Source organism: Labrus bergylta, chromosome 23 (genome assembly GCF_963930695.1).
Source record: "Labrus bergylta chromosome 23, fLabBer1.1, whole genome shotgun sequence".
Taxonomy (NCBI): Eukaryota; Metazoa; Chordata; class Actinopteri; order Labriformes; family Labridae; genus Labrus; species Labrus bergylta.
The window spans coordinates 13391428-13415599 of NC_089217.1; the positions used below are offsets into that span (position 1 = coordinate 13391428).

The following is a 24172-nucleotide window of genomic DNA, read 5'->3' on the forward strand; positions in this document are numbered from 1 at the left end:
GTGTTTTATCATATCCCAAGAGTTCTCCTAAATGCCTCTAAAAGTGTCGAGTTTAGAGTTTCCTCGTGTTCAGAATCCCTCCGCTGAGAGCTGCAGAGAAGTTGAGCTTCAATCATGGGAGATATCGAGTTACATGAAGGAGCTTTCTATTTTTTATTCCTTTCAATGAGCACGAAAATATGATTTAAATGGCAATCGAGCCCAATTAAATACAACTAACTACCCCATTTGTAAACATGATATTGCTGACATGACTACAAAGAAGTGGTACGACTCGTCAGGGGTTAAAGGGAATTTCCACAATGTTTTTTTATGTCTCTCCGACCCCTAAAATAACAATCCCAGAGACATGGGACACTGTTTTATGTAGATGTTCAATCAGTGTTGATCGTAAATGTAGTCAAATTAGGCAGTAAATAACTCAGTGCTGCTCTACTGACAAAGGAAGCCGAGTTCTCCTGATTCTCAAGCCATGCCAGCATTGCCTATAAGTCCCAGAATGCATTTATTAGCCCTAATACTCGAACAGAGAAGTAGAACCAAACTCATTGTTGAACAGCCATCTTCCAAAAAAAAGGGGGCAAGAAATAGGGATGAAGGGAGAGGCCAAATAGGCGTTAAAAAATTGAGCCGATGCTGAAGTGTAAAATCCTGCAGTTCCATGAGTGTCCACTAGAGGCTGGCTGCAGAAGCACAGGAAGTCACATACACACAGCCATTCTAAAAAGCCTGTTTTTACAGCAGAGATTAACATGTTTACAGCCTGGTTCAAAAAAACAAATAGGTCTGATTAGCTCATGTCTCGATCGACAGGGGGTGAATGTTTTGATGACTCATCAGTTTTGATTTGATGAAGGATAAGAGTTATTCACAATAAGGCGTGTAGCTGACCTGATTGACAGGTGGGCGCGGTGTAACGGTTTGTCAGGAGGCTTAAAACCCGCCTCAGCTCCAGCTCTCAGTCTGTCGTTAGGTTGACTGAAAGTTAGACTGAGAGTATTTCCAGCATAGAGACCGCCATCGATAGGACTCCAGCGCCCCCTGCAGGAACTGATGGATAACGTCACTCAGGCTTCGTAAAATCAATATTTTACAGTCTTTGGGATAAACAGGTGACTTGTTTACTAATGTGAGTTATGTCACTTCCATCCGTGATCTCAGCCATTCAGAGTTTGGAAGTTAAACTTTTTCTCCTCCAGACACAACAAAAGATCATTTTTCAGCGTTAGCCGCGACTCTTTGACATCTGTAATCCTTCACAGTTGTTAACCCAGACAGGCCTCAGTCCTGCCCCCTCAGGGGTTCACACTGAGATCAGAAACTTCTTAGAAGGGGAAGGTCAGAAAATCAGACAGTCAGAACAAACACAAGACTTCAGACACTCCAGGTGTCTTTGAAAACTCTTAGAAAACTCTTTTCTTTATTCTCTCCCTTCTCTTTCTTTCCCAGAATGGACAAGTTGAAAGTGGACCAGCGGACGCCTCAGGAGTTGAACAACCTACTGAACCACAGAGTCCTGACCCGGCCCGAGATCCAGAACAATGAACGCAACCGCGAGCCCCTGCGACAACACTCGCTGTCTCGAGTGGACGACAAACGGAAGAAAGAGGAAAAACACAACAGCCAGAGGGAGCGAGAGTACTACACCTTGCAGAGAGACGGGGAGAGGTACTCGCTAAAGAAAGACGGTGTAAGCTACATGCTCCAGAAGGACGGAGAGAGGTATCTCCTCCACAAGGATGGAGAGAAGTATCTGCTGCGGAAAGATGGAGAGAAGACCTATCTGCATAAAGACGGGGAGGTGTGCGCCATTCACAGGGAGCTGGAGAAGTACGCTGTGCAGAAAGTGGATGAAAAGTACACAGTGACGCCGACAGACGAGAGATACGCTCCGTCTAAAGATGGAGAGAAGTACCTGCTCACTAAGGATGGAGAAAAATATGCACTGCAGAAAGTAGGAGACAGGCACATGCTCCAGAAGGACTTACAGAAACCTGCTCCTCATAAGGAGGTGAGGAGACAGCTGTCGTTAAAGGAGACGGAGAGGTATGGTACGATGAAGGCCGACAGTAAATATGGAACCTTACAGGTAATGGATAAATACGGCACTGTGAGGGAGGTGAAGAAGTACGCAACGCTACGAGAAGGAGATAAGTACTCAATGCTCAGAGACGCAGAGAAGTACGCTACAGTCCGGGCAGGAGATAAATACGGCTTCCAGAGGGATCCGAGTGCAGAGCGGACTCTGACCAAAATCAGCAGCATCAAGCTGCAGCCGGCTCAGGCCGCCGCCATCGCAGCCGCCGTCTCTGCATCCCGCCAGGCCAGCCTCAACACCCACAAACCTGTGCAGGTAAACGGCTCGGGTTCTGCGCAGGGGGAGCTGATGGGAGACTGCAGTCCAGCTGAGGTGGATGCCAGCCAAACTGGGGGTCCAGTGAAGTCCCCTGTTCCAGTCCAGGAGCCGGGAACAGGTCTGTCCAGGACCAACTCCATGCAGCAACTGGAGCACTGGGTCCGCACGCAGAGGACGAGAGGAGTGGACGACGACGCCAGGAGGTGAGACCGACTGAATGTGTGCTTGTGTTGTTTCTTTTTCTTAGGCTCCTCAGACTTTTGCATCTTAAAAAACAAAGTCTGGCAGGTAATATGATATTGCATTGGTTAATTTCTACCGATTCATACAACCAAAGTCACACAACAACAAACATAAAGTCACACAGGATGACTGAGAACCGACACAGACAAACATAAAGTTACTATCAGGCAGTTGTTGACCAGTGTCTCCTGAGTTCTGCACAATAAAATGATTGTTTGGTGGCTTTAAAGAGAGCGATGTAGCGTAGGTTTCTGATTTAAAAGATCAACCTCCTCTGTGACAAAAAGTTCTATCTCTGCAGGGATCCTTTACGTAATGTTGTCTGACACCTCTAAGCCTGTCAGGGGAAAAAACAACAACTCTAAGTAAATGGACTGTAAAAAAGGAGCATGGCCCTCAAGGGTTATGTTGCAGCTATTACAGCTAACCCTAACCCAGCTGCAGGCTGAAACTCTCAGCCAAGTCCAATACTTAAAGTGAGCGTATGAGGGACGACCAAGTCAACTTTTACATCACCTGAACCAATCTGACAGCAGTGAACTTCACATCCCAAATGAACATGTGTTACAGGTAATAGAAAAATTAGCAGTTGTCAAACTTTATTGTAAACATGTAATGAAAGGATTAAGATATGTAGTGAGTGAAATGATAAAGTGACCTTACTATATGATCAGACATTAAGGAAACATGCTATGTTGAAGTGCTGGCTTCTCTGACAACAATGCAGCAGCCAGTATGTCCTCCTTCTAACTTTAGATTCTGCTCCTGAATGCTCTGGATTTGTTTGGACCAGAGAAGGTAGGCGGTTTTAAGGCACCCCCACACGGCCGTTTTGGATGCCCCTCAGTTTGTCAGATATGAGAGCAGTTATCAGGTCAAACCAACAGGTGTTGCAGTGATGGAAGCGGGCAAGAGAAGTGGTTCAGATAGAAGTGATTGTACCCGACCTAAAAAGCTTCTGCATGTTTCTAATAAGCTCCACGAGCAGAAACGTGCTCAAACTAGGATCAATATTGGAGATGCTTTTTGAAAAATGGAGAGAGGTTAGAACACAGAAAGGTTTACAGACCGATGCAGAGCTGGATAAACACTGAAGCTTCAGTGTCCACCACATGGAAACCTGCGTGAGCATCGACTCTAGAGAGGAGGGGGCGGGGGGAGACAGCTATCTACAATGTTTAGAATTTAGACTGCAGTACCCATTTTAAACACTAGGTGTCAGTGTTACATATTGCTCCTTTAACCTTCTCAAAACAAATTATGCTTAACTTGTCAAATAGATGTTAATTCCTGTTTTTTTGTGCTAATTCAGTAATTAGATAACTTTAGCTACAGAAGAGGCTGACCTCTCATCCCAACAGCTCTGCTCCTCCACAAGATTCAAACAATTATTCCTCAATCATCCCCCTTCCTTCCTCCCTCCCTCCCTCCCTCCCTCGCTGTGCATCCTCCTCCGTCCTTGCTGTGACCTTGCGGGACGCGGGGAGCTGAAAGCTTTTTGTGTCACAACAGATGTGTGTCTCATTTGGGAGCGCTGGCGTTTAGTTGGCGTTTAGCCGGCTGTACGGGGGGACGCAGCGGAACAGAAGTGCAGAGCGCAGCCGCTCGTCGTGCTGTCAGCGCTTCCCCTCTCCGTCTGCTGCCATGAATAAGTCATAGAGACGGGAGCGTAATGAGAGCGAGCTGAGCGCCGCCGAGCCACATTTGTCATCTTTATCAGCTGTGGGTGCAAACGAGGGGAAGAAAGAAACTTTGTTGTTGGACTGACTGTTATTGTTGTTAACAAGGAGAGTTCTGCTAACAGCCGTGTTATTGACGGCGAGCAGACAGAGTTACAAAGTGCACCGAGGATTGAGCTGAAAACCGCCATGTAAAGCAGCGTGAGGTATTCATACCCGACCTGACGTGTTTGTTTTCGATTTCCTGTCTCTCTTAGGATCCAAATCTTGTTCGCTCTGCTCGTCTCCTTAGCTAAATGTTCACACTCACTCGGAGAGAGTCCGGTCTTTGTTTCATTGTTTTGGTATCAACAAGAAAATAATGTTTTTAGTGTATGAAGCAGAAAAAAAAGGAAAGAAGTGTTGTGTCAAAAGCAAATCAATAAACAGCCTGTGAGTACAGAAGTGATCTATGTTACGGGGATGTTGTTCCAAAGTGTCTCTGGAGCTAATTGTTCCGACACTGACTAAAGTTTAAGTCGACCTATTTTGATGATCGCCCGTTTTAAAACTCACATTTAGTGTTACCATGCTGGATGTTAGAACTAAACGTCTCTCAATAAGAGACTGATGAAGATCACAGGACAGACTGAGGAAGACTTTCGTTTTGGTTAAAGGTGAATTCTTTGTCCCGTCCCCCCCCCCCCTTTACAACAGACTCAGTAATAACATCAAATTTGAGATTATCATCCAAATACGTACCCAAGTATTTTAATGACATTTCCATTCGTAATGATTCCCTCCTGGCTGCTTCTCTCCTTTTTTATAAAGATTTATTTTGGTGCATTTTGTGCATGTAATGTAGAGAGAGGACAGTGGATAGAGTCAGAAATCAGGGAGATAGAGAGCGGGGAATGACGTGCAGGAAAGGAGCCACAGGTTGGATTCGAACCTGGGCCGCCCGCTTGGAGGACTATAGCCTCCGTACATGGGGCGCGCGCACTAACCACAGCGCCACCAGCGCCCCGACTGCTTGTCTCCTACGTCTGAAATCAACATCTAGTTCCTTGCTTTAAGAAATGTTCAAGTCTAAAATGTTGTTATCACACCAAGCTTCCTTTCACTCATCGGCTAAAGGTCCTGACACGCCAAGCAGACCAAGAACTAGTAACGACGAAGGCCGACTGTGACGTCACCTCATGACGCCTTTTGTCTTTGCAAAAACGTTGCACTTGAACACACCGGAAAGACTACAGCCAACGACAACCACCAAGTACGTACTGCGCATGCGTGAGAGGAAATAACTCTCCATGCCAGCAGGCGGCGGTAGTCTGTAATCGTCAATCCAAAAAGTGGAAACGGGAAGAGGACGAGGACGGAGAAGAATGCGGATAAATACACCGTTGTTGTGATACGAGAAGACCATTTTAACACATCGCTGTGGCTCACCACTCGTGATATAGGTACTTCTAATCCAGAATAATGTCTGATTAAAAAGTTGTTTACTTGGCTTTCCTCACTTCCCTTTTTCTTCCTCGTGCACTGATTCGCTTAGCTAAACAGCCTATCAGAGAGATTCCTCTCACCAACCACGCTGCATTTTGACCGGCGCTTATTCAACATGTCGAATCGACAGAAAAAAGGTAGAGGAGGGCCGACGGGTAGCGACGGTATTAAACTAGGGCAACGATCACTCACGGTCGGTCCTGGCCGTCGACCTCCTTTGTGTATCAGGGACCTAAACCGACTTCTTGCAGAGATTTTCCTGGCAGAAGAAAGACTTTTGTGCAAGTGTAAAAAGGATATTTGACTCTCATGGTATGCAAGCTTCAGGTCAGGGCGGGCGCTCCTCTCTCTCCTGAATGTAAAGGTTAAACGAGATGAACAAAGAGCGACTCATCCAGGTGACGGATGGTGATGGTGCAGTCCCAGTGACAAAGACTCTAATAAATCCCCCTGTGGACCCGTGAGGTCGCAGTCCTGCAGAGTCGAGGCGTCCTCTTTATGATTACCTCTAATGTCTGTAACGATGACGAGCTCGTCGGGACTCAGTGTCCTCGGGGTCAAAGTGAAAGTGAGGGGAAAGTTCTGTGAACAGAAAGTAGTTTGATAATTAAAGGCAGCCATGCGCACTGAGCATGTCGAGGCTCACACATACAGATAATTAAGCGGGTTCCTTCTCAGTACGCTCTGATTAAACGCACTGATTGACTGATGCAGGATAAGCATGTGCAGCATGTGCAGGTGTTTGTGGGTCGTTCTGTCTGTCCTTTCTCTAAACATGTGTGGGCTGTGTGTGACCCCACCTTAAATGTCAACGCCTCGACTTTAATGTCAGCTGTGGTTTTTGTTCTCTTGATTGCTGCAAAGGAAGTAAATGTCTTTTTTAGCATAAAACACAGGCGACATGTTTTTTCTACGAGCTGGTCTCCTGCTGCAGCAGAGGAGGGTCTGGACGCTGCAACATTCATGAGTCACTGCCTGCTTTAAAGAATGACTCATTCCTCCGTGTATTCACTTATTTGCACATTTATTAGTTTCTGAAAAGTTCACCGCTGCCATCTTCCTCCATAACACCGAGAGAAGAAATGGCCGCCGCCACCGTCCTTTGCTAATTTATCGCAGTGCTTTTTAGCAGAGCGTCGCAGGAATGTGCTCTGGATTCTTCGACTCGCAGCTCTAAACCTCTCATCACAGCTTTCTTTATAGTTTAGAGAAGCCATATTTTATACTCTTTTTGAAAGTCTTTCTTCTGATGACAAGGTTACATCCTGGTGTCCTGACTGAGCCGTGTGAAGTGTAGCCCATGATGACAAGGTCCTCCCAAGAACAACTTTTAAGAACATGCATGAAAAGAATGAAGAGTAGAGTCGAGGATTTAAATTTCATGATGAAAAAATTATTAAAATATGGACTCTTATAAATGATCATTTCCTTGCTTCTCTATTGATTTGCAACTGGAGAGACCTTGGATAGTTTAAATACGGAGGGACGTCGGCTCATAATTCAAGAAAAGACATAAACATATTTGTTCAGCAAAGGCATACATTTGAAATATCGTTATTTTAGCTTAAATGTGTTGAATCTAGACGTTTGCTACAGCTCAAGTTGTGTGTTAAGCGGGGTACACACTACAATTGGCCCGATTCCCCTCTTCAGAACAAAGTCAGCAAATGCCCGACTATCTGATGGACACAAAGATTATCTTTCCAGACTCTCCTGAGGTGTGATTCAGAGTGATTTCTAACGTTCCCGATCTGCTCAGAAGACGATAGGGGGCGCCAATAAATATGAAATGGTTCAATATTTACGATTAGAAATCCTGTTGTGTGGGGCGAACACAGAGGACGGCCCAGGACGGGCTCTGTGGTTTGTTATGTGGAAGGGAACAATAGCCAATTGGGAAAGCAAGCTGACATTACCATGACGACGACAGCAAAATGCAAAGCACAAAAGTCACGTGGGTGTCATAAATTCAGGACCAACTTGTTGATTTCAATCCTGTTTCAGAGGAGGTACTCTCCCTACACAAGTGGGATTGTAGAATGTTTTTATGTTCTCCTACCCATAATCCCCCACAGCCATATACGAGGAAATCTGAATTGTCATGTGATCACTGCATTAGAATTGTCATCAATACAAGAGTCCTTAAATGAAGACCTTAATGATGAAGCCATTTGTGCTTGGTCTGTATTTGAGTATTTTTTGAAAGTGTATTTACTTTTTCAAAGATCCGAACCCTTTCTCCAAGGTGAGGGGTTTGTGTCAGAGCCTCAGTCAGCTGCAGTGGTCCAGATTTAAAGTTGTTGACAACTAATGATGAAGTGGCCTGATATAAAAGATCTCTGAGCTGGAGGAGTCTGAGATCAACGAGCGTCTGTCCTGCTCAAGTGTTCCTGAGCCCAGACTGATTCTGTTTCAGATTCAAGGTTATAACTCTCCTGAAGCTCGGCAGTTAAGCTGTCCACCTGAAAACCATGTGTCCTGAAAAGATACTGGATCACTCATGTTAGAACCTCTTTACAGACAGCATGTTGTTGGAGTGTATATAGAGCTTCCTTTGTACATCAGCTGTTTAAAGGTGAATGTGCCATAAATGGAACCAGTTTCTAGAGTACCATAGGTCTATTGTGATGCATTTATTAGCCGGTCCAACATGCAAAGCTTCAGAGTCAGATGCGACCTTTCCTAACTTAAGCTGGCTACATGCTAGGCAATTTTAGCGCCTGATTCTGGGCCTGATTTGCCACCTTCAACAATCAGGGGCGTGGTCCCATTCAAGGCTTGTCGAAACCGATTTTTTTGTCCAAATAATTCTCAAGTGTGTGGTGTCACTACGATTATTTTACTGCTCCCGATCGATTCCGAGCCTCCCCGATCTGGAATCATCCGTTCCATATCGTACTGCCTCAGCCTGAAAACCCCCAATAGCCAATGAGAAGTGTCACCAAACGGCTCGCCCTCAGCTCAAGCTGCAAATTGTTTTTAGCTGCACATAATCAGTCCTCTCAGCCAGGATTCCATCCTATTGTTTTTCGCTGCCAAACTGAACACACAGCAGGACAGACAGTTGACGATGTCTAACGATGTCTAGTCAAGCGAGTTTCTCAGAGATCTTGCGACTGTGAAATTTTTCTTCAAACTAATTGCAGGTGCGTGGTCTCGTATTTTGTGTGTTCGGAGGATTATAACATTAAAAAACAGTTGAAACTATCCTCATGTCTGTTGTCTCCAACGTTTTAAAAACCCATGTAAGATAAAATCATTGAATTGTGTAGCCAGCTTTAGAAACCTACCAAATCTTGCTTCCTCTCCAGGGTTGTCTGCTGTTTCTCTTCAGACTTCTGGGGCTCTATTTTTGCTGCGGCAGAAAAAGCAGCACTCCCACAGTTTGGTGCTTTGCAGAACTTGAAATGTTCTTTGCAAACAGAAAGAAAGTTTGTTTGCATGAGGCAGAGCCAAGAGTGTTGTTTGCATGTTGGTGACATCTCAGAACCACATCTGAACAAAAAGCCTCAAACATGTTTGCATTCATGGTTATGAGTTTATCATTAAAACAAGAGACCCTGACGTGGTAAATAATCAGCTGAAGATCAAGATAACAGAGTTTTACACTTTTTATTTAATTAAAAAAATAAATATATGTCACTCTTTTCCTCCCTGAAGACTGAAAGTCCAGATACGGATCAAAACCACACAAATATACTCCTGATCTTGCTGTTAATGCTGAGCTTTAAAAAATATCCTTGACCCTACGTGATGATGAGAACTTGTATCTCACAGTTTGTTGTGTTTCCTCTCCCAGTGTGACGTCCTACCAGACCTTACCCAGGAACATGCCGAGCCACCGTAATCAAATCGTGCCCCGCTACCCCGAGGGTTACCGCACGCTGCCCCGCAACAGTATAATGAGGCCCGACAGCATCTGCAGCGTGGCTGGGTCCATGTACGACCGAGCTCTCCGTCCCGCCTCCACCAGCACCGTCATGTCCACGGCGGAGAAGAGGAGGTCGATGAGGGACGACACCATGTGGCAGCTGTACGAGTGGCAGCAGAGGCAGGCCTTCTCCAGGCATAGTCTGGCTCAGCCAACAGGTACAGAGACCAGAGAGAGAGAGAGAGAGAGAGAGAACTGTCCTACAGGGAGAGCATGAGAGGGACAAGTATGAGAGTTTGTCACAGCGAGGCAGGGGTTACACCCTGGACTGGTCACCCGTCAATCACAGGACAGACAACCAGCTACACTCACATTAGGTGTTAGGTGTTTGTTCTGCCCTCTGAGTCTGCCTTCTCACCGTAAACAATAGGACATGGAGCGAGAACGTACAGAGACACACAAGCCCTTCCAGAGAGGCGGTGTGGTCAGACACAGCTCATTTACATTTAAAGGTACAGATACAGAAACAGCCTGTTCTGAGCAAGGCTGAAATAGAGGGGTTTATAGGCATGATCAAATACAGGATCAGAGTGGATTTAGAATAAGAGACTTCACACATATGTTTTGAGGAGCTCTGAGACTTATTTAAACTGGTTTGAGAGGAGGAGGATATGTGACCTTTAAGTGAAAATATCACAAACTGCATTTCTTTCTTTTCCCCCTTTTGTGATTCTCCTTTATCTCAGTGATAGTTCGTTTCTCCTTCTCATTATAAATACTCACTGTGCTGACCATAAACTCTGCAAAAACCTTGAAGCTGAGATAACACATTTCGTTTTTTTAAAGCTACAAATTCAGTGCCTGGTTTGAAACTTTGTGCACTAAGTAAACAAACTCCTCCCTCAACCTTCAATGTGGGGCTCCTCACAGCTGTGGAGTGTCACTGGATGGTATCAACAGCATTATTATTATAAGTGTGCTGCAGAAAATGACAGCCTCAAAGTGTTACCTGATGTGCTTTTAGGCTCAGTAAGAGCTCCATAATCATTTTTATATCATGTCATCATTTTTTAAAGATCACATTTTGGAATATGGCGGCAATTTTTTTTACCACCACAGAAAATGTTTCAGGCTTGGAAAGCATCTGACTCCACTCTGCCTCTCCTCTCTCCTCCTGCCGCCTCCAGCTGTCAGCCATTATGGCACTCTGCCCAGCACAAAGACCATGGGCAACATCTCCGAACACGCCGTGGCACACTCCATCCCCACCTCTCCGTCTCACGGCTCCCTGGCTCTCTACAGCACCTTCTCCCCTCCTCGCCAGCAGGTCGCTCACAACCCCAGCACCACCCCCCACTCGGAGGTGTCCTCACCCGTCTTCATGGGGGACGTGACGCTGGACCCCCGGCACAGAGCACAGCTCACAAAGGTAAAGGGCAAGGCTTTATAGATACATTAAAAGGTGCAAAAAGGAGGACCATTACAACCTAAAAGCAACATTTAAATCCACATTCTCAAATCTACAGAGGCTGTTATTGACCTTTGAGGCACAGGAACTAAATGCATCATAAACATTAGCTTCTTAAGTTCTCGACTGAGAGGCAGTTCATGTGTGAGAGGCAGCAGAGCACTGTGCTTAGTTAGGATTTTCAAGAAATGCTCAAAGCAACTTTATGTTCTTAGAAGACTCGATGGCCTCGGTGTTAGCCAACAACTTGTTTAGAAACTCAACTTCTAGGAAAGCGTGCTTCGTCTCTAAAGCCGGTTTCTGAAGTTAAAGACTCCCTGCAGCTTCTGCGAGTCTGTTTAAGAAGTCCTTCATTACAAGCACTATCAATATTCTCCACTCCACAAACTGACACAGAAACGTATTCCACATGAAATATGTTGAATGCAGAGAGTGACCTTTTGGTGTTTGATGTGTTTGGTGAGCCGGAGACGAACTTCCACCCAGCTTTACAACTCAGGTATAATCTACGATATCCTTTTTTAATGGTAGTTTGATTTATTGTAAGGTGTGAAAGTGAACACTGGGGGCTGTCTTTCTTTCAATCAAAATCAAATTCAAAATATGACAGGAATGTTGGATGACATTCAACCACCATTTTCATTACTTCACTTTACCGTTTCGTTAATGAGCCTAAAACCAGCAGCCTGTCGACAATCCTAAAGGACCGACCTATTTAATTTTATTTACAATATTACCTGACACTCGTTCAGAGTGTACAGCCGTTCCTGGTGCACACAGATATTTGCGAGCCAGCTTGTAGAGTTGCAGGTTTGTAGCAACTCATGTCTCACCACCAATCAGTGGTGGAGAGACATGGCACATGACTGTAAGAAAGCCAGTGGTATGATGATATGTTTGGTTACTGTCAACATGCCAGGGACTCGCTTGGTGATATGATGACAGATATGCATTCTGCCAAATCGAGTGAGTTTCCAGCTTTGAAGATCTAGTTACCGCTTTCAGTGTCCATCTCTCAGTTACCATCAACGGATTATCATTGGCTGCACCTGTAGTTAAAGAAAATGAAAGCATTCAGCATCACTCAAGACTTCTCGTCATTGTGATGTCTGATTCGAGGTTTGAAGAGAAAACAAGCACATTTCCTGAGCCTGAGGATCAGTCGATTCATCGTGTGAATCAAAGAGCTTAAATGCAGATAGAAAAACGCTGGAAATGACGCTCTGTTTGCACTTTTGTCATTCACATTTCCCCCCTAGATGATGAAAATTAGACTCAATACAGCTCACTCCTTTTTGAAACACTCTGAATGCGCTTGGCATCCCGTCCCCCGTCGATGAGGAGGTCCTTGTCAGAGATGGAAGTAGGCCTGAATCTGAAGAGTCCACAGATGTTCCTCCTCATTTCCCCACGAGAGTTTGGCAGGAAGCAGAGATGAGTTTGCACTCAGTGAATCATTCACACTTCAATAAACGAGTCCAATCCTCCTGTCACACGTCTGAAGCCCAAGTCCGATCCCCCGTCCCCAAGTGATGAGCCACATAGACACCTCAGATCCAGTTTGTACTCTGAGCCACGTAAGACAGCTCAGGTGAATCCACTGGGCGACGTACGATCTGCTCGCTATTCACAGTGAGAGAGATGAGCAAGACGCAGAGAACACCTGTATATAAAAAAAACACTCAGATGGTGCGAAGGAAAACAAAAGGAAGTTAGCGTCTGGCAGCTATTAGGACACACTGTTAGAGAAGACTTTGATACGATACTTGTAGAAAACAAATAAGTCTGATAACTGTTTCAATACCATTGGAACAAAGATAAAAGTCCAAGGCAAACGATATTGAGTCATTCCAACAGCTTGAGACACTCGTTCTCTTGCAGCAGCTTTTTTAAAATAAGACCAAAGAAGTGTTTTAAGAAGTGTTTTTAAGGCCTCTGTTCTTTTGGATACCGCCAATCAACAAGGCAACAGAGATTGCTTTAAACTTAGTGTCACTGCATTTTTTGTTCAGCTCTTTGGTTTGAATATAATTTTAAATGGCTTGAAGAGATTTTCTTTGGTTTGGTAAAGTCCTGCGTCCGTACGGTGAATGTTTCAGCGGCTGTATTAAATTAAACCGACAATAATTTGAGTCCACCCGTCGCTCTTTGTTTGTTGACAAAGAAAGCAGATGTTGGCAGAGAGATAGCTGCATTCAAATATATGACTTAATGATTCCTTTTGTTGAATTCTCATTTGACTAATGTTTGTCTTTTCCTGCTGCATTGTTCCTCGGTCACGTCACAGAATAAACTCAATAAAAGCAATTAAGAAGCTTCTGCTTGAAGGAGCTAATGACTGTAAATCAGGCATGCTTCAAAACACAACTGAAAAACATTCCATGCTGAAAAGCCCTCATCTTTAGTTTTAAATATATGTTGTTGTAAGACGGCTCTGGAGTCTGACTCACATGTTGTGTATGTGTGCAATCTGTTTGTTTTTAACGAGGGTCCTGGCTGCAGCAGATCCAAACTTTAGGAGGTGATCATTCTCGTGTGTATTAGGGGACGGGGCATTGAGACGCCAGACAAAGCAAAGCAGGAAAACACTCTGCGGTTGTCCCAGGAGAGAAATGTTTTGAGCTTGGCATTGTTCTCGTAGCGAGGCCGTGTCAAAAATAAATCAGGTTTTATCAAGTTATATTGAGAAAATGAACCACAAAGTTATGGTTTTGGGGATGAAGTACAATGCTACAAACCAAGTAAAGCCATCCCCACACTTCACATGGATAAATAGTCTTTGTCAGACATGGTGGAGACACTGAGGGAAACTTATTCAAAGCAGAATGGAGGAGTTTGAGAAACATGGCAGGAAAAGACAAGAACTGTGCTCTGCATGCTGCCTTAACTGCGGCCCCCTGGTGGACAGAGTTCACATCACTCGCCCCCGCAGAAGCCCACTTTCTGTGTTTGGCGACTGACTTCATGTAATTCTGTCAAAGTGGTAATGAGGGCTACGGGATAAGACTTGCAACTGGTCTGGTATAAATCCGGTCCTTGATCAAGATGTCTGCTGATCTGACCCGTCTGTCGGAACTGGGACGGACCTTTACTTTTTTGCCGTTAGGCCACTGCACACTGGGCAGTTGAGGATCCATAACAAGGACTATTATGTTTTTGTTCACGAAATATTAAAATCCTGCAGTTCCTCGAGTGTCCACTAGAGGCTGGCTGCAGAAGCACAGGAAGTCACATACACACCCATTCAAAAAAGCCTGTTTTTACAGCAGAGATTAACATGTTTACAGCCTGGTTCAAAAAACCAAACAGGTCTGATTAGCTCATGTCTCGATCGACACACACTGTACGGGGGGTGAATGTTTTGATGACTCATCAGTTTTGATTTGATGAAGGATAAGAGTTATTCACAATAAGGCGTCAGGAGGCTTAAAACCCGCCTCAGCTCCAGCTCTCAGCCTGTCGTTAGGTTGACTGAAAGTTAGACTGAGAGCATTTCCAGCATGAAGTCCGCCATTGATGGGACTCCAGCGCCCCCTGCAGGAACAGACGGGTGACGTCACTCAGGATTCAAACATGAATATTTACAGTCTGTGTTCTGCACACATATTCATCCTCTCCTCATTACCTCTCTAAGATGTTACATCCCTAAAATAAAGCCATGAATACTTCCCATGTTTGTCGAGCTTCGTTTTGGATGTTATTTAGTCCAACAATCATGTTTCCAAAAGAAGCAGTTTGTGTTCCCTTTTCTGTCTTAACTTATTTTATTCTCATCCCTCTACCCCGACAGTACGGCTTCCAAGCGGACCGACGATCCATTGCGGGCAGCGTCCCCGCCCCTGCCCCCGCTCAGACCATCACTGCCCAGTCTCTGCAAGGCAAGACGGTGAGTGTCCCAGTGCGACCCCTCTCCTCCAAAACACTCCATACGCTGACATACAGTCCTATAGTTTCATTGAACTCTTACAGGAAGTGAGCGTTTACGCAAATAAACTAAAGAACAGCCTGTGCTGTCTATCAATAACATTCACACACTGATGTACACACAGCTCACACGTCTCTCGAAGTCATGTTTTGTTCACAGCTGCTTCTTACAGCTTGTTTGTCCACTTGTCTCTGCAGGACCAATCTAATTATTGAGTATGCCATTGTCTCTGAATAACAGCACACACACACACACACACAGAATGAAATTGTCTTTGCTCTCAAATTGAAGCAACAACAATCACGAGCGCGGGCTGATATTTCTCTTTGAAGCGAGCTGTGAATAATGTCGTGATTGCTCGTCGGCAGTCGAGTGCTTCGGCAACTTGATGAGAAAAATGCATCCAGTAATTTTCCACGCGGCTTTCTGCACAGCGCTGTTTTGTCACAGTCACAGCGGCTCCGTTCCTTGACTTCACAATGTCACAAAATGATGAAATGCTGTGTTTCATGTGTGGCTATGCTTTTGTATTTGCGTCTTTCCGGGTGTGTTTAAGTGTACTAGGCCGTCTTTAAATCTTTAATTGAGATTACTTGCTCGCTCTTCACCCTCATCTAGGATCGTCTTTTAACTGTTGATGACAAACACGTATTTTGCCTCGTAGTAAATCAAGCAGCTTATTGACGGTTTGCCGTTGCAAAGCCAAAAGGTCGTAGAAAGGTTGAACCATTTTCAGAAACATTTCCTCACCGCTGACATTATAGTCATGTCGAATGCAGGAGCCTTTTCAGATTTGAAAGATGTAGAAAAGTCAGTTTCAGGTAACAGTACAGACAGACAAACCGCCGTGGAAGCGATTTAAGGACAAGTGTGTCTGTCACACTGATGACGATGTGCTAATGTTTCTACACGCTGTTTGGAGGAAATGTACTCATACACTTATAGGAATAGTCTGTCAGCTCCTCTAGGAACAAAGCAATGACGAGCGCTCTATGTTAACTCAAATCCCTTTTTCCTATTTAGTTTATTTGGTTGACCAGAGTGCTCACACACAGGCCCTCCCAGCTGTTTTTCCCCCAGATGCGTTCAGGCGTTTTTGGAGCGGCCTCACCTAGCGTGACGTGTCTCTGTGTGATCAGGCTCTTAGCTTGATAGTTTCTCAAATCTAAAGATTTCCCTCTCAGGTCCTCCGCTCATTCTTTCTTAAATAGATCTGAAGTTGTCTCTTCCTCCATGCAGTAAAGTGTAGAACATATTGATATTCACACATAGTTCTGGATTGATTTATCTGCTTATGCTGAGCTTTCTGTTTGCAATGTTTCTGTGTGTAATTAACTTGACAATGTTTATTTCTTTGAGATATCCCAGATGAACTTTTGCTGAACTAACAAACTCAACCAGAAGAAGAAATGTGTGGATTTCTGCTGAAATGTCTGCTGCTGCATTTGAACATACATCACATAGTCGTCAGCATATAGTGTAACTCTGCCTCCAGTTTGAGAACTGGGACATCAAACGTTTGACCATTTTAGTGTTATTAAGTCAATTTCAGAACTGTGTCTTCTCCTTAAGTTCATCAGAGTCACTGAAAGACTCAACCAGTAAACAGTGCCCATGGATTTCATCGTCTGAGTGGCGGTTTGATTCTCTCTTCTGTGTGTTGCTGTGTGCAGCCGGAGGAGCTGACCCTGATGCTGATCAAGCTCCGCCGGCAGCAGGCGGAGCTCAACAGCCTGCGGGAACACACAGTAGCTCAGCTAATGGCCCTCGGTTTGGAGGGGCCCAACCCTAAGGTCAGCACTGTGTGTGTACAGTTCATGTGTGTGCATGGACGCATTTGTGCTTCCCAGTTGTGCATTCAGAATCCTTTAATCTGTGGGTAGAGGAGGTGCTTTACAACCGGCTTACCCCAAATGAAATTGTTTTTGGTGTGTTCTGTAGGATTCTGTGAGCTAAAGCTAATGCTCACTTTGACTCCAAATCTTTCTATTTGTGTTTGAAGCCAATGGTCCACCACTTAAATATCTTCTCGATTCATGTTTATTGGATTGTCATGAAATTTGGTAGAGACATTCATGGTCCAAAGAGAATGAAATATAATGAATTTTAAGTTACCTTAACTTTAACATTTGTGCCATGATGACGTTATGGGACCGAACAAGAAAACCTCGACAGCAGCGATGACAGAACGTCCCCCCCAAACTCCAAAAGTTCAAACACAAATCAGAAAAAGATATTCCAGTCAGATTAAATGTTTCACCTGCAACAAGTTTTGTTGAATTTGGGATATTTTCCAATCATTTGTCCGACTGAACACCCAATTCAGTTTCTTTGGGGGTATTGTGTGAGTTCATGCTGGTGGAGGCTGCTTTTGGTTGGGGAGTGATGCTGGGTTCTCTGGGCTGTCCTTTGCACAGGTGTGTGTGTGTGTGTGTGTGTGTGTGTGTGTGTGTGTGTGTGTGTGTGTGTGTTTGAGCGTGTTAATTTTTTGCATCGTTTCTATTCTCCTGCATATGCATGTTGGCTTGAGGTCACTTGGTGGTCGTGAACCAACAGAGCATGAATGCATTGCAGCTGATGCATCAAAACAACGTTGCATCTGTCGTGTTTTGTAAGCTTGATGTACAAACAACATGACTGCTGGTTTGAAACCATCGCAGTGCTGTTTTTTTTATTTTTGCACACATTTGATATTAACCTCACTAGGTGTGATATTGCTCATTTAGTGATGTTCAGAAGTTATTCATAATGCACGTACAAGATTGTCAGCATGTCAGATACACAAGGTTTGAAATGCAGCATGTTGACTTGTGTTTAAGGTCGACTGAAAACTAATTAGAGATAAGAAACTTGCATGAGTCAAGAGCTGACCATTCAAATATCAGACTGATCCAAATTTAGATTTGGATAACGGGCTAAGATGACAGTTGTGAGGCTTGCTAAGAGCATTGGTTCCCAACCTGGGGCCCAGGCCCCCCAGAGAGGGGCCACCAAAGATCACGGGGGTGTGAAGCTCTGTCTGCTCTCAGCCTTGCACATATGAGTAAATATGCGTGATAAAACATTTCTTGGTTAGTTTAGGTAGATGTCTTATTGCAAGAACTTGTCTGTAGGCACCTTCTGTTGAGATTTTACAAATGAAAAACTTTTAAAATTAAAACAGTTGTTTTTTTAACTTGTGGGCCTTTGGGGGGCTCAGCTTTTCTTAGATAAAAGTAGGGGGGCTCCAAGGACAAAAGGTTGGGAAACACTGATTTAGGATAGGGACCTGGGCCCGGATCTGAGTATGCTTGACCCCAAATCCGGTTCATTTGATCATTGTTAACACAAATGTACTGTACATGTGGACGTAAAAAGAGGGTCGTTGTTGGCGTCTCAAAAATTAAAAAAAACATCCACAGTTAGCAGGGTGGACTCAACCTGCGAGTAGTTGCCATGGTTGCTTCTTTTCCTTTTTTGGTTTTGGCCAATGCAATCCAACTATGTGTAAACCGCCACCTTCTGTATCGGTCTGTGTACATACACAAGTATACTCGGGTACAGAACAATGTTACTAATATGAACCAAACATTGGTGCCTATGTGAACACTCCCTTAGCGTATTCATCAGTGAAAGTTCTGATATTGTTGCAACAAGTCCTCACACTAAACTCGTCAAATATGTGTCTCTACGCTTAAAAATATGACGAGATGGGAGGGAAGATTGGCTACATGTCCACAAACAGCTGGAAATGGATCTGGATCTAAATGTCTTCTGAGAAATCAGGGTTAGGGTTGGGAATGCATGAGCATCGAACGTCATGCATCTTTTGATTCTTCAGTTTATTTGAACTTCATGGTACTGTGCTGTTTTTTGGGGTGGATTTTTGGTCAAGCTATGGCAAATTATGGGGGGAAACTGGAAAACTATCATTATCCCAGTAAATATATAAACAATGATAGATGATTGAATCTGAAGCTCTTCCTCTTAAATCATCCTCTTATCTCCACATCCCCATCTGCTTTATTAATAATCTCTTCCTTCCTCTTTGAGTGCCTTTAACTCGCTTTCCTTCCCTGACACCGTTCTCTCCTTCCTGCTTCCTGCTTCTCTCTCTCTTCCTGCTTCTTATTCTTCTTCTTCTGCCGCTGCTCCTGCAGACTGATGTTCTTTCACATCACCTCCAGAGGAACCTCATTTACCTGGAGAGCCAGGTGAGGCCTGTCTGTGTCCGTCTCAGACTGCTTGGTGGAGACTTTCCTTTCTAGCTTAGTGGACGCTAACGATAACTCGTATGTTTTAACGAATTAACTTGTGTTTCATGCACGTCCATTCAGAATCAAGATTGTATATTTTCTTATCTTCTTTTTCTGCCTTTTCTCTGCTCAATGTTCTGTTCTTTTACCTCTTTGCTCCAAATCTAAACCCTTCATCGATCTAGGCGCTTCACATTTGGAACATTTGTTCAGTTTTAGCCCTCTGCTGCTATCGAAGCTTGTCATTGATTTCCTGCATTGACTTTATAAATAAAGAAACATGTAGAAAACAAGGAGTAATTCAATGTGAAGCCGCTGACTTTGGTGTTTAGCTACTGGTTGAAGAAGTTATTTAATAATGACGAGGGATTCTTATCTGACACATTTCTACCAGAGTAGGAACCTTTTGGATGTTTCCACTGGAGTCATGTCAGCATTGGTTTTGCCCACGCCTGCTGATGGCTCACAGAGGCACATCAGGATCCTGGCAGGCATCCAAATGTGCAGTTTATTTTTCGCCTGTAGGTTAGAAGCACTTCCTACATTATAGATACCACTGCTCCGTTCTGGAAAGGACGTGTGCTTCAGGAAGAAAACTAGACATGTTGTAGGAGCGAGTGGCTGGAAGTTTGAATGCAAATATAAAACTTAAACACAAACAGATCTGTCTCAGAGAAGGTCTCAAGCTTCTTACTACCAGCCTTTAAAAACGGTGCAGTGTATTTAAGCACTTTGTACAGCTGTGTGATTACACCCTTGTATCCTCTTTCTCCTCTGCGTTCGGCTAGACGAAGGAGAGTGAGCCTCTAATCTTCATGATTCACACTATGATCGAGAACTCGGCACCCAGGCCGCAACTCTACCAGCAAGTAAGGTCTTTGGCAGGTTCTGGTTTGAGTCAGATTCATCAGCACACTCCATGATCAAACCTCATGAGACAAGCTGGGAATCACTTTTTTATACCGTTAAGGAATCTTGACAAATGGCCTTGTACAAAGTTAGAAGCTTGAACCAAAGGCAACTGGACTGGTTGAAGATCTAGAAGTTGCCTTTGGATCAAGCTTTGGATTCTCAATGACCTGGAGACTGAGAACCTACACAGACATCTTGTACAAAGTCGAAACTGCTGATGACTACTGTGACTGTGATTGGCAGTCGAGAGCGGGCAGATACCACCAAAACATTGGGAGTGCTGGTAGTCCCAGCTCTGTTGGCGATCATGAAATGATGAGTTCAACCATCATTAAATGTTTGTCCAATTTTAATAAACTTTGGGAAACTGATTGAAGTGCAGCTGACTCAAACCAGACCGTTCCCCTCAGTGGCCCAGTGGTTGTGTTTCCACGTCCTCCCCTTCACCATCGACCTTTTTGTTTCACCACTTTGGATGCCGTCAGTCCCCTCCATGACCCATCCAGTTATTTATCAGCAGACTGTCACAGATTCTGTCCCAGCACCTTTTTGAGTCTATATGAATATATTTTTTACGGTTCCAACACATCTCATGTCATTGCTTTCTGTTGGACGCTGTGGGATGTGACCTGAAGTGAGCATGGCTTATGGTGTAATGCTGCACAGCCGTGACGTCCACCTGCCACCTCCAGTCTTTATAAAGTACTGTTCATTGTTGAGTACATGATCTTCCAGTTTGTGTTTTTTAAAGGTTAATGGAACCTTCTGGATTCTCTCTGCGTGGGTTTGCACCATCATCTCTTCGCTGTATTTCCTGGAACAGACCATAATAATGTGCTCTGTAAGATTCAGTGGTGGAAAAAGTCAGACGACTTTATCTCTGAACTCCAGACCGCTTTTAAAAAATCCTCCTCTGTCCTCTCCCCTCCGTCTCCTCTGTCTGTTTTTCATTTATTGTGGAGGAGGTGGCAGAGGGTCCATCAGTCATCCGACTTTTATGTTCATGCTGTAAGAGAAAAAAACAACTCGCAGCTTTAAATAGAGAGCTTTCAGTCAGCAGTTTTTTAGGCAGGGTGTATTGAATCTTTTTTTCCCCCCACAGTGTCTCTGTGTTTGCATTTTTATATACTGTGCACGCTGTAGCTGTGGAGACTGAGCTCTCACACGGAGATCAATAAGGTTGTTGTTTTTTCTGTGACAGTGCTGCCGAAGGGTTTTTCTCTAAGTCAGTTATTTTTATGAAAACACACCCAAAGAATTTTCAGTCAGTCTTGGTCTGTTTCTTCACAGAAAAGTTTTCCAAACAACCTTCACCTGTAAAATAAACCCTGTTTTCACAAGTTCTGAACATTAAGGACAGGAGGAAACTGTGAAAAGTGAGAACAAATCAGATCTCCTACTCGCTGCAGACAGAAACAAATCATCAATGAATAGGAAATAAGGCAGCACGGCATCAATTAGAGTAAGTACAACACAAGCAAAGATCTAGAGAGGAGGAAACAACATCAGGAAGTGCAAACAAACAGCTTTAAGTCTGACCGGACACACCGGTGCTGACAGGAAGTGACCAGAGGCAGAGCACAGGTGCTGACAGGAAGTGACCAGAGGCAGAGCACAGGTGCTGACAGGAAGTGACCAGAGGCAGAGCATGACATCAACAGCTGTTCTTGAGAGTTTTAATCAGCATCTAAACCATCCTAAATATCGTCATCATCATCGTCATCATTATTGTCATCATAATGTCCAAGCTGGGTCTTTAGCTGTTTCTTAAAGGTGCAAAGGGACTTTGCGGATCAAATGGAGTTTAGTGGTTCCACCACCAGAGGAGAAGAGTCTAGCTGCTTCTTTCTGCCTTAGCTGAAGTGTCCTTTTGTTACAGGAAAGAAATCAACTCATGGTAAAGAAAAAAATATGAGTTTAATGCGTTTTCCTTCAAGAAAATGTGCAGCAGTGAATAATTTAAAAAGTGCGAGCGCTTCATGTTTGGCTCCAACAACCACAAGGCAGCCTTAAGAGGTTGAGCCTCTGCCTGAGAGGCAAAATCCAGGACAAAAAAACTAACCTCAGACAGTATAAATAACTGTGTCTATGCCTTTATCATTTTGTCCTCCAACTTTGTTAAGAGTTCACCGAGATCCTGAGTGATTATATCAGACGGAAACATTCAGAGCCGAGAAGATGGAGGTATATGCTGCACAATGGTGCATGTATAAAGTAGTTTGGGGCTTAATTTGATGTGTAACAGTGTGCATCTGTCCTCGCAGGCTGTGCATCGCTGCATCTGTCTCTACTTTATAATGCTCAGTCACTAATTCCCTGGTAACACCTGGGTAAACAGCTTCAAGGGAAATTAAACAGGCTTAGTGAATAAGCACAGAGCGTTCATCCCTTCATCCCCGTGCCCTCCTCCCTCTGGAATGAAAAACAGGATAATATGTCTTTCTCCATAAAACCCGGCAGAATTTGGGTGGGAGGGAATGACCTTTGACACCATGAAAAAAAAACATGGTTTATATCACAAAAATGATGAATTCATGGTATTTTTTAAATTGAAGTCAGATAAATCATTCCGTTGGTTTTGACAGGCAGATTCATCTTTGCATTGGAAACAAGTTAAGCAGAAAATTAAGATGTCAGGTCATTCTCCTCCCCCCCCCCCCCCCCCCCCCCCCCAAAATCGCATAAGGTAGCATTTTGGTGAACAGCTCTAAATGGCTGGAGGTCTCAGCTCATCATGCCCAACAGATGTGCTGTTGTCGCCCCCTGCTGGCCGTCTCTAACTCTGCGTCCTCGTTTCAGATCAGCCCAGACGACTACAAGGACGGCTCCTTCGCCCAGCGCACAGAGGAGGCCGACATAGACGTAAGACAAGCACGGATAACGGTGAAAAACGATGGTAGCAAAAGACAGAGTTTAGTTCATGAGTGCGCGTGTTCGTGTGTTTTGTAGACTAAGCTGAGCAGACTGTGCGAGCAGGACAAGGCGGTAAGGATGCAGGAGGAGAAGCTGCAGCAGCTCCACAGAGAGAAGGTACGTCTGAAAGTGTGTGTTTGAAAGTTTCTGTGTGTGTGTGTGTACGATATGTATACGCATACACAAAATGTTGTCTTGTGTGTCCGTTGTGTTGCAGCACACTCTGGAGACGGCGCTGCTGTCGGCCAGTCAGGAGCTGAGCGAGCAGAGCGGCGCGGACGCTGCAGCCATGCAGAGTCTGGTCCAGCAGAGAGACGTGCTGCAGAACGGTCTGCTCAGCACCTGCAGGGAGATCACCAGAGTCAGCACTGTGAGCACACACACCGACACACGCCGACTCGTTTTGACTAGTCCTGCTTACATGTCGTCTTAATCTCGGCCTCTCTATTTTAAAAACCAGGACGTAGGACAGAGACAGTTAGCCCTTTCATAGCATCGAGCTCAAGCAACATAGGATACTCCTGTGTGTCCTCGCTCTTAGCTCTCTAAAGATTAAAGTGCATTTTTGTTTTTGTTGTTTTATTTTGAAGTCATAAGAGGGATTGAGTAAGTCTGAATAGATTTTTTTGGGAAGCAGACTTTTGGGCACACACACATTCACACATTCACTCAAGCCTCGTGCACACGGTCCCATGACCCTCCTGTTGGTGTGTGTTCTGGTGTCAGGAGTTGGAGCGCTCCTGGAGGGAGTACGACAGGTTGGGCGCAGACGTCACGCTGGCTAAATCCAACCTGCTGGAGCAGCTGGAGGCCCTGGGCAGCCCACAGGTAAGACACATAAAAAACCCACAACACACACACACACACACATTCACAGACACTCTCCAGATCAAGCCTGTGTGTGTGTGTGTGTGTGTGTGTGTGTGTGTGTGTGCGCGTGCCCTCAGACGGAGCCTCCGAGCCAGCGGCACATCCAGATCCAGAAGGAGCTGTGGAGGATCCAGGACGTGATGGAGGCTCTGGCCAAAAACAAACCACAGCGCAGCACAGACAGCGGTGAGAGACTCCATAGACTCTTCAATAAT

The 24172-nt window shown here is 44.6% G+C and overlaps 1 protein-coding gene across 13 annotated transcripts in view; it reads left to right on the forward strand.

Moving 5' to 3' along the window:
- plekha5 (pleckstrin homology domain containing, family A member 5) overlaps nucleotides 1-24172 on the forward strand; it is a 189157-nt gene that overhangs the window by 151384 nt on the left and 13601 nt on the right. For 10 of the 13 annotated variants that reach the window (XM_020644649.3, XM_065951407.1, XM_020644655.3 and 7 more), the window contains 12 exons: nucleotides 1450-2559; nucleotides 9563-9852; nucleotides 10822-11063; nucleotides 14893-14988; nucleotides 16701-16820; nucleotides 19167-19220; nucleotides 20051-20131; nucleotides 22974-23036; nucleotides 23124-23204; nucleotides 23305-23457; nucleotides 23814-23915; nucleotides 24035-24143. In XM_020644649.3, coding sequence (XP_020500305.1) covers nucleotides 1450-2559; nucleotides 9563-9852; nucleotides 10822-11063; nucleotides 14893-14988; nucleotides 16701-16820; nucleotides 19167-19220; nucleotides 20051-20131; nucleotides 22974-23036; nucleotides 23124-23204; nucleotides 23305-23457; nucleotides 23814-23915; nucleotides 24035-24143 — 2501 coding nt within the window. The remainder of the gene's footprint in view (nucleotides 1-1449; nucleotides 2560-9562; nucleotides 9853-10821; nucleotides 11064-14892; nucleotides 14989-16700; nucleotides 16821-19166; nucleotides 19221-20050; nucleotides 20132-22973; nucleotides 23037-23123; nucleotides 23205-23304; nucleotides 23458-23813; nucleotides 23916-24034; nucleotides 24144-24172) is intronic. The other 3 variants (XM_065951405.1, XM_020644652.3, XM_020644656.3) reach the window with 3 other exon arrangements.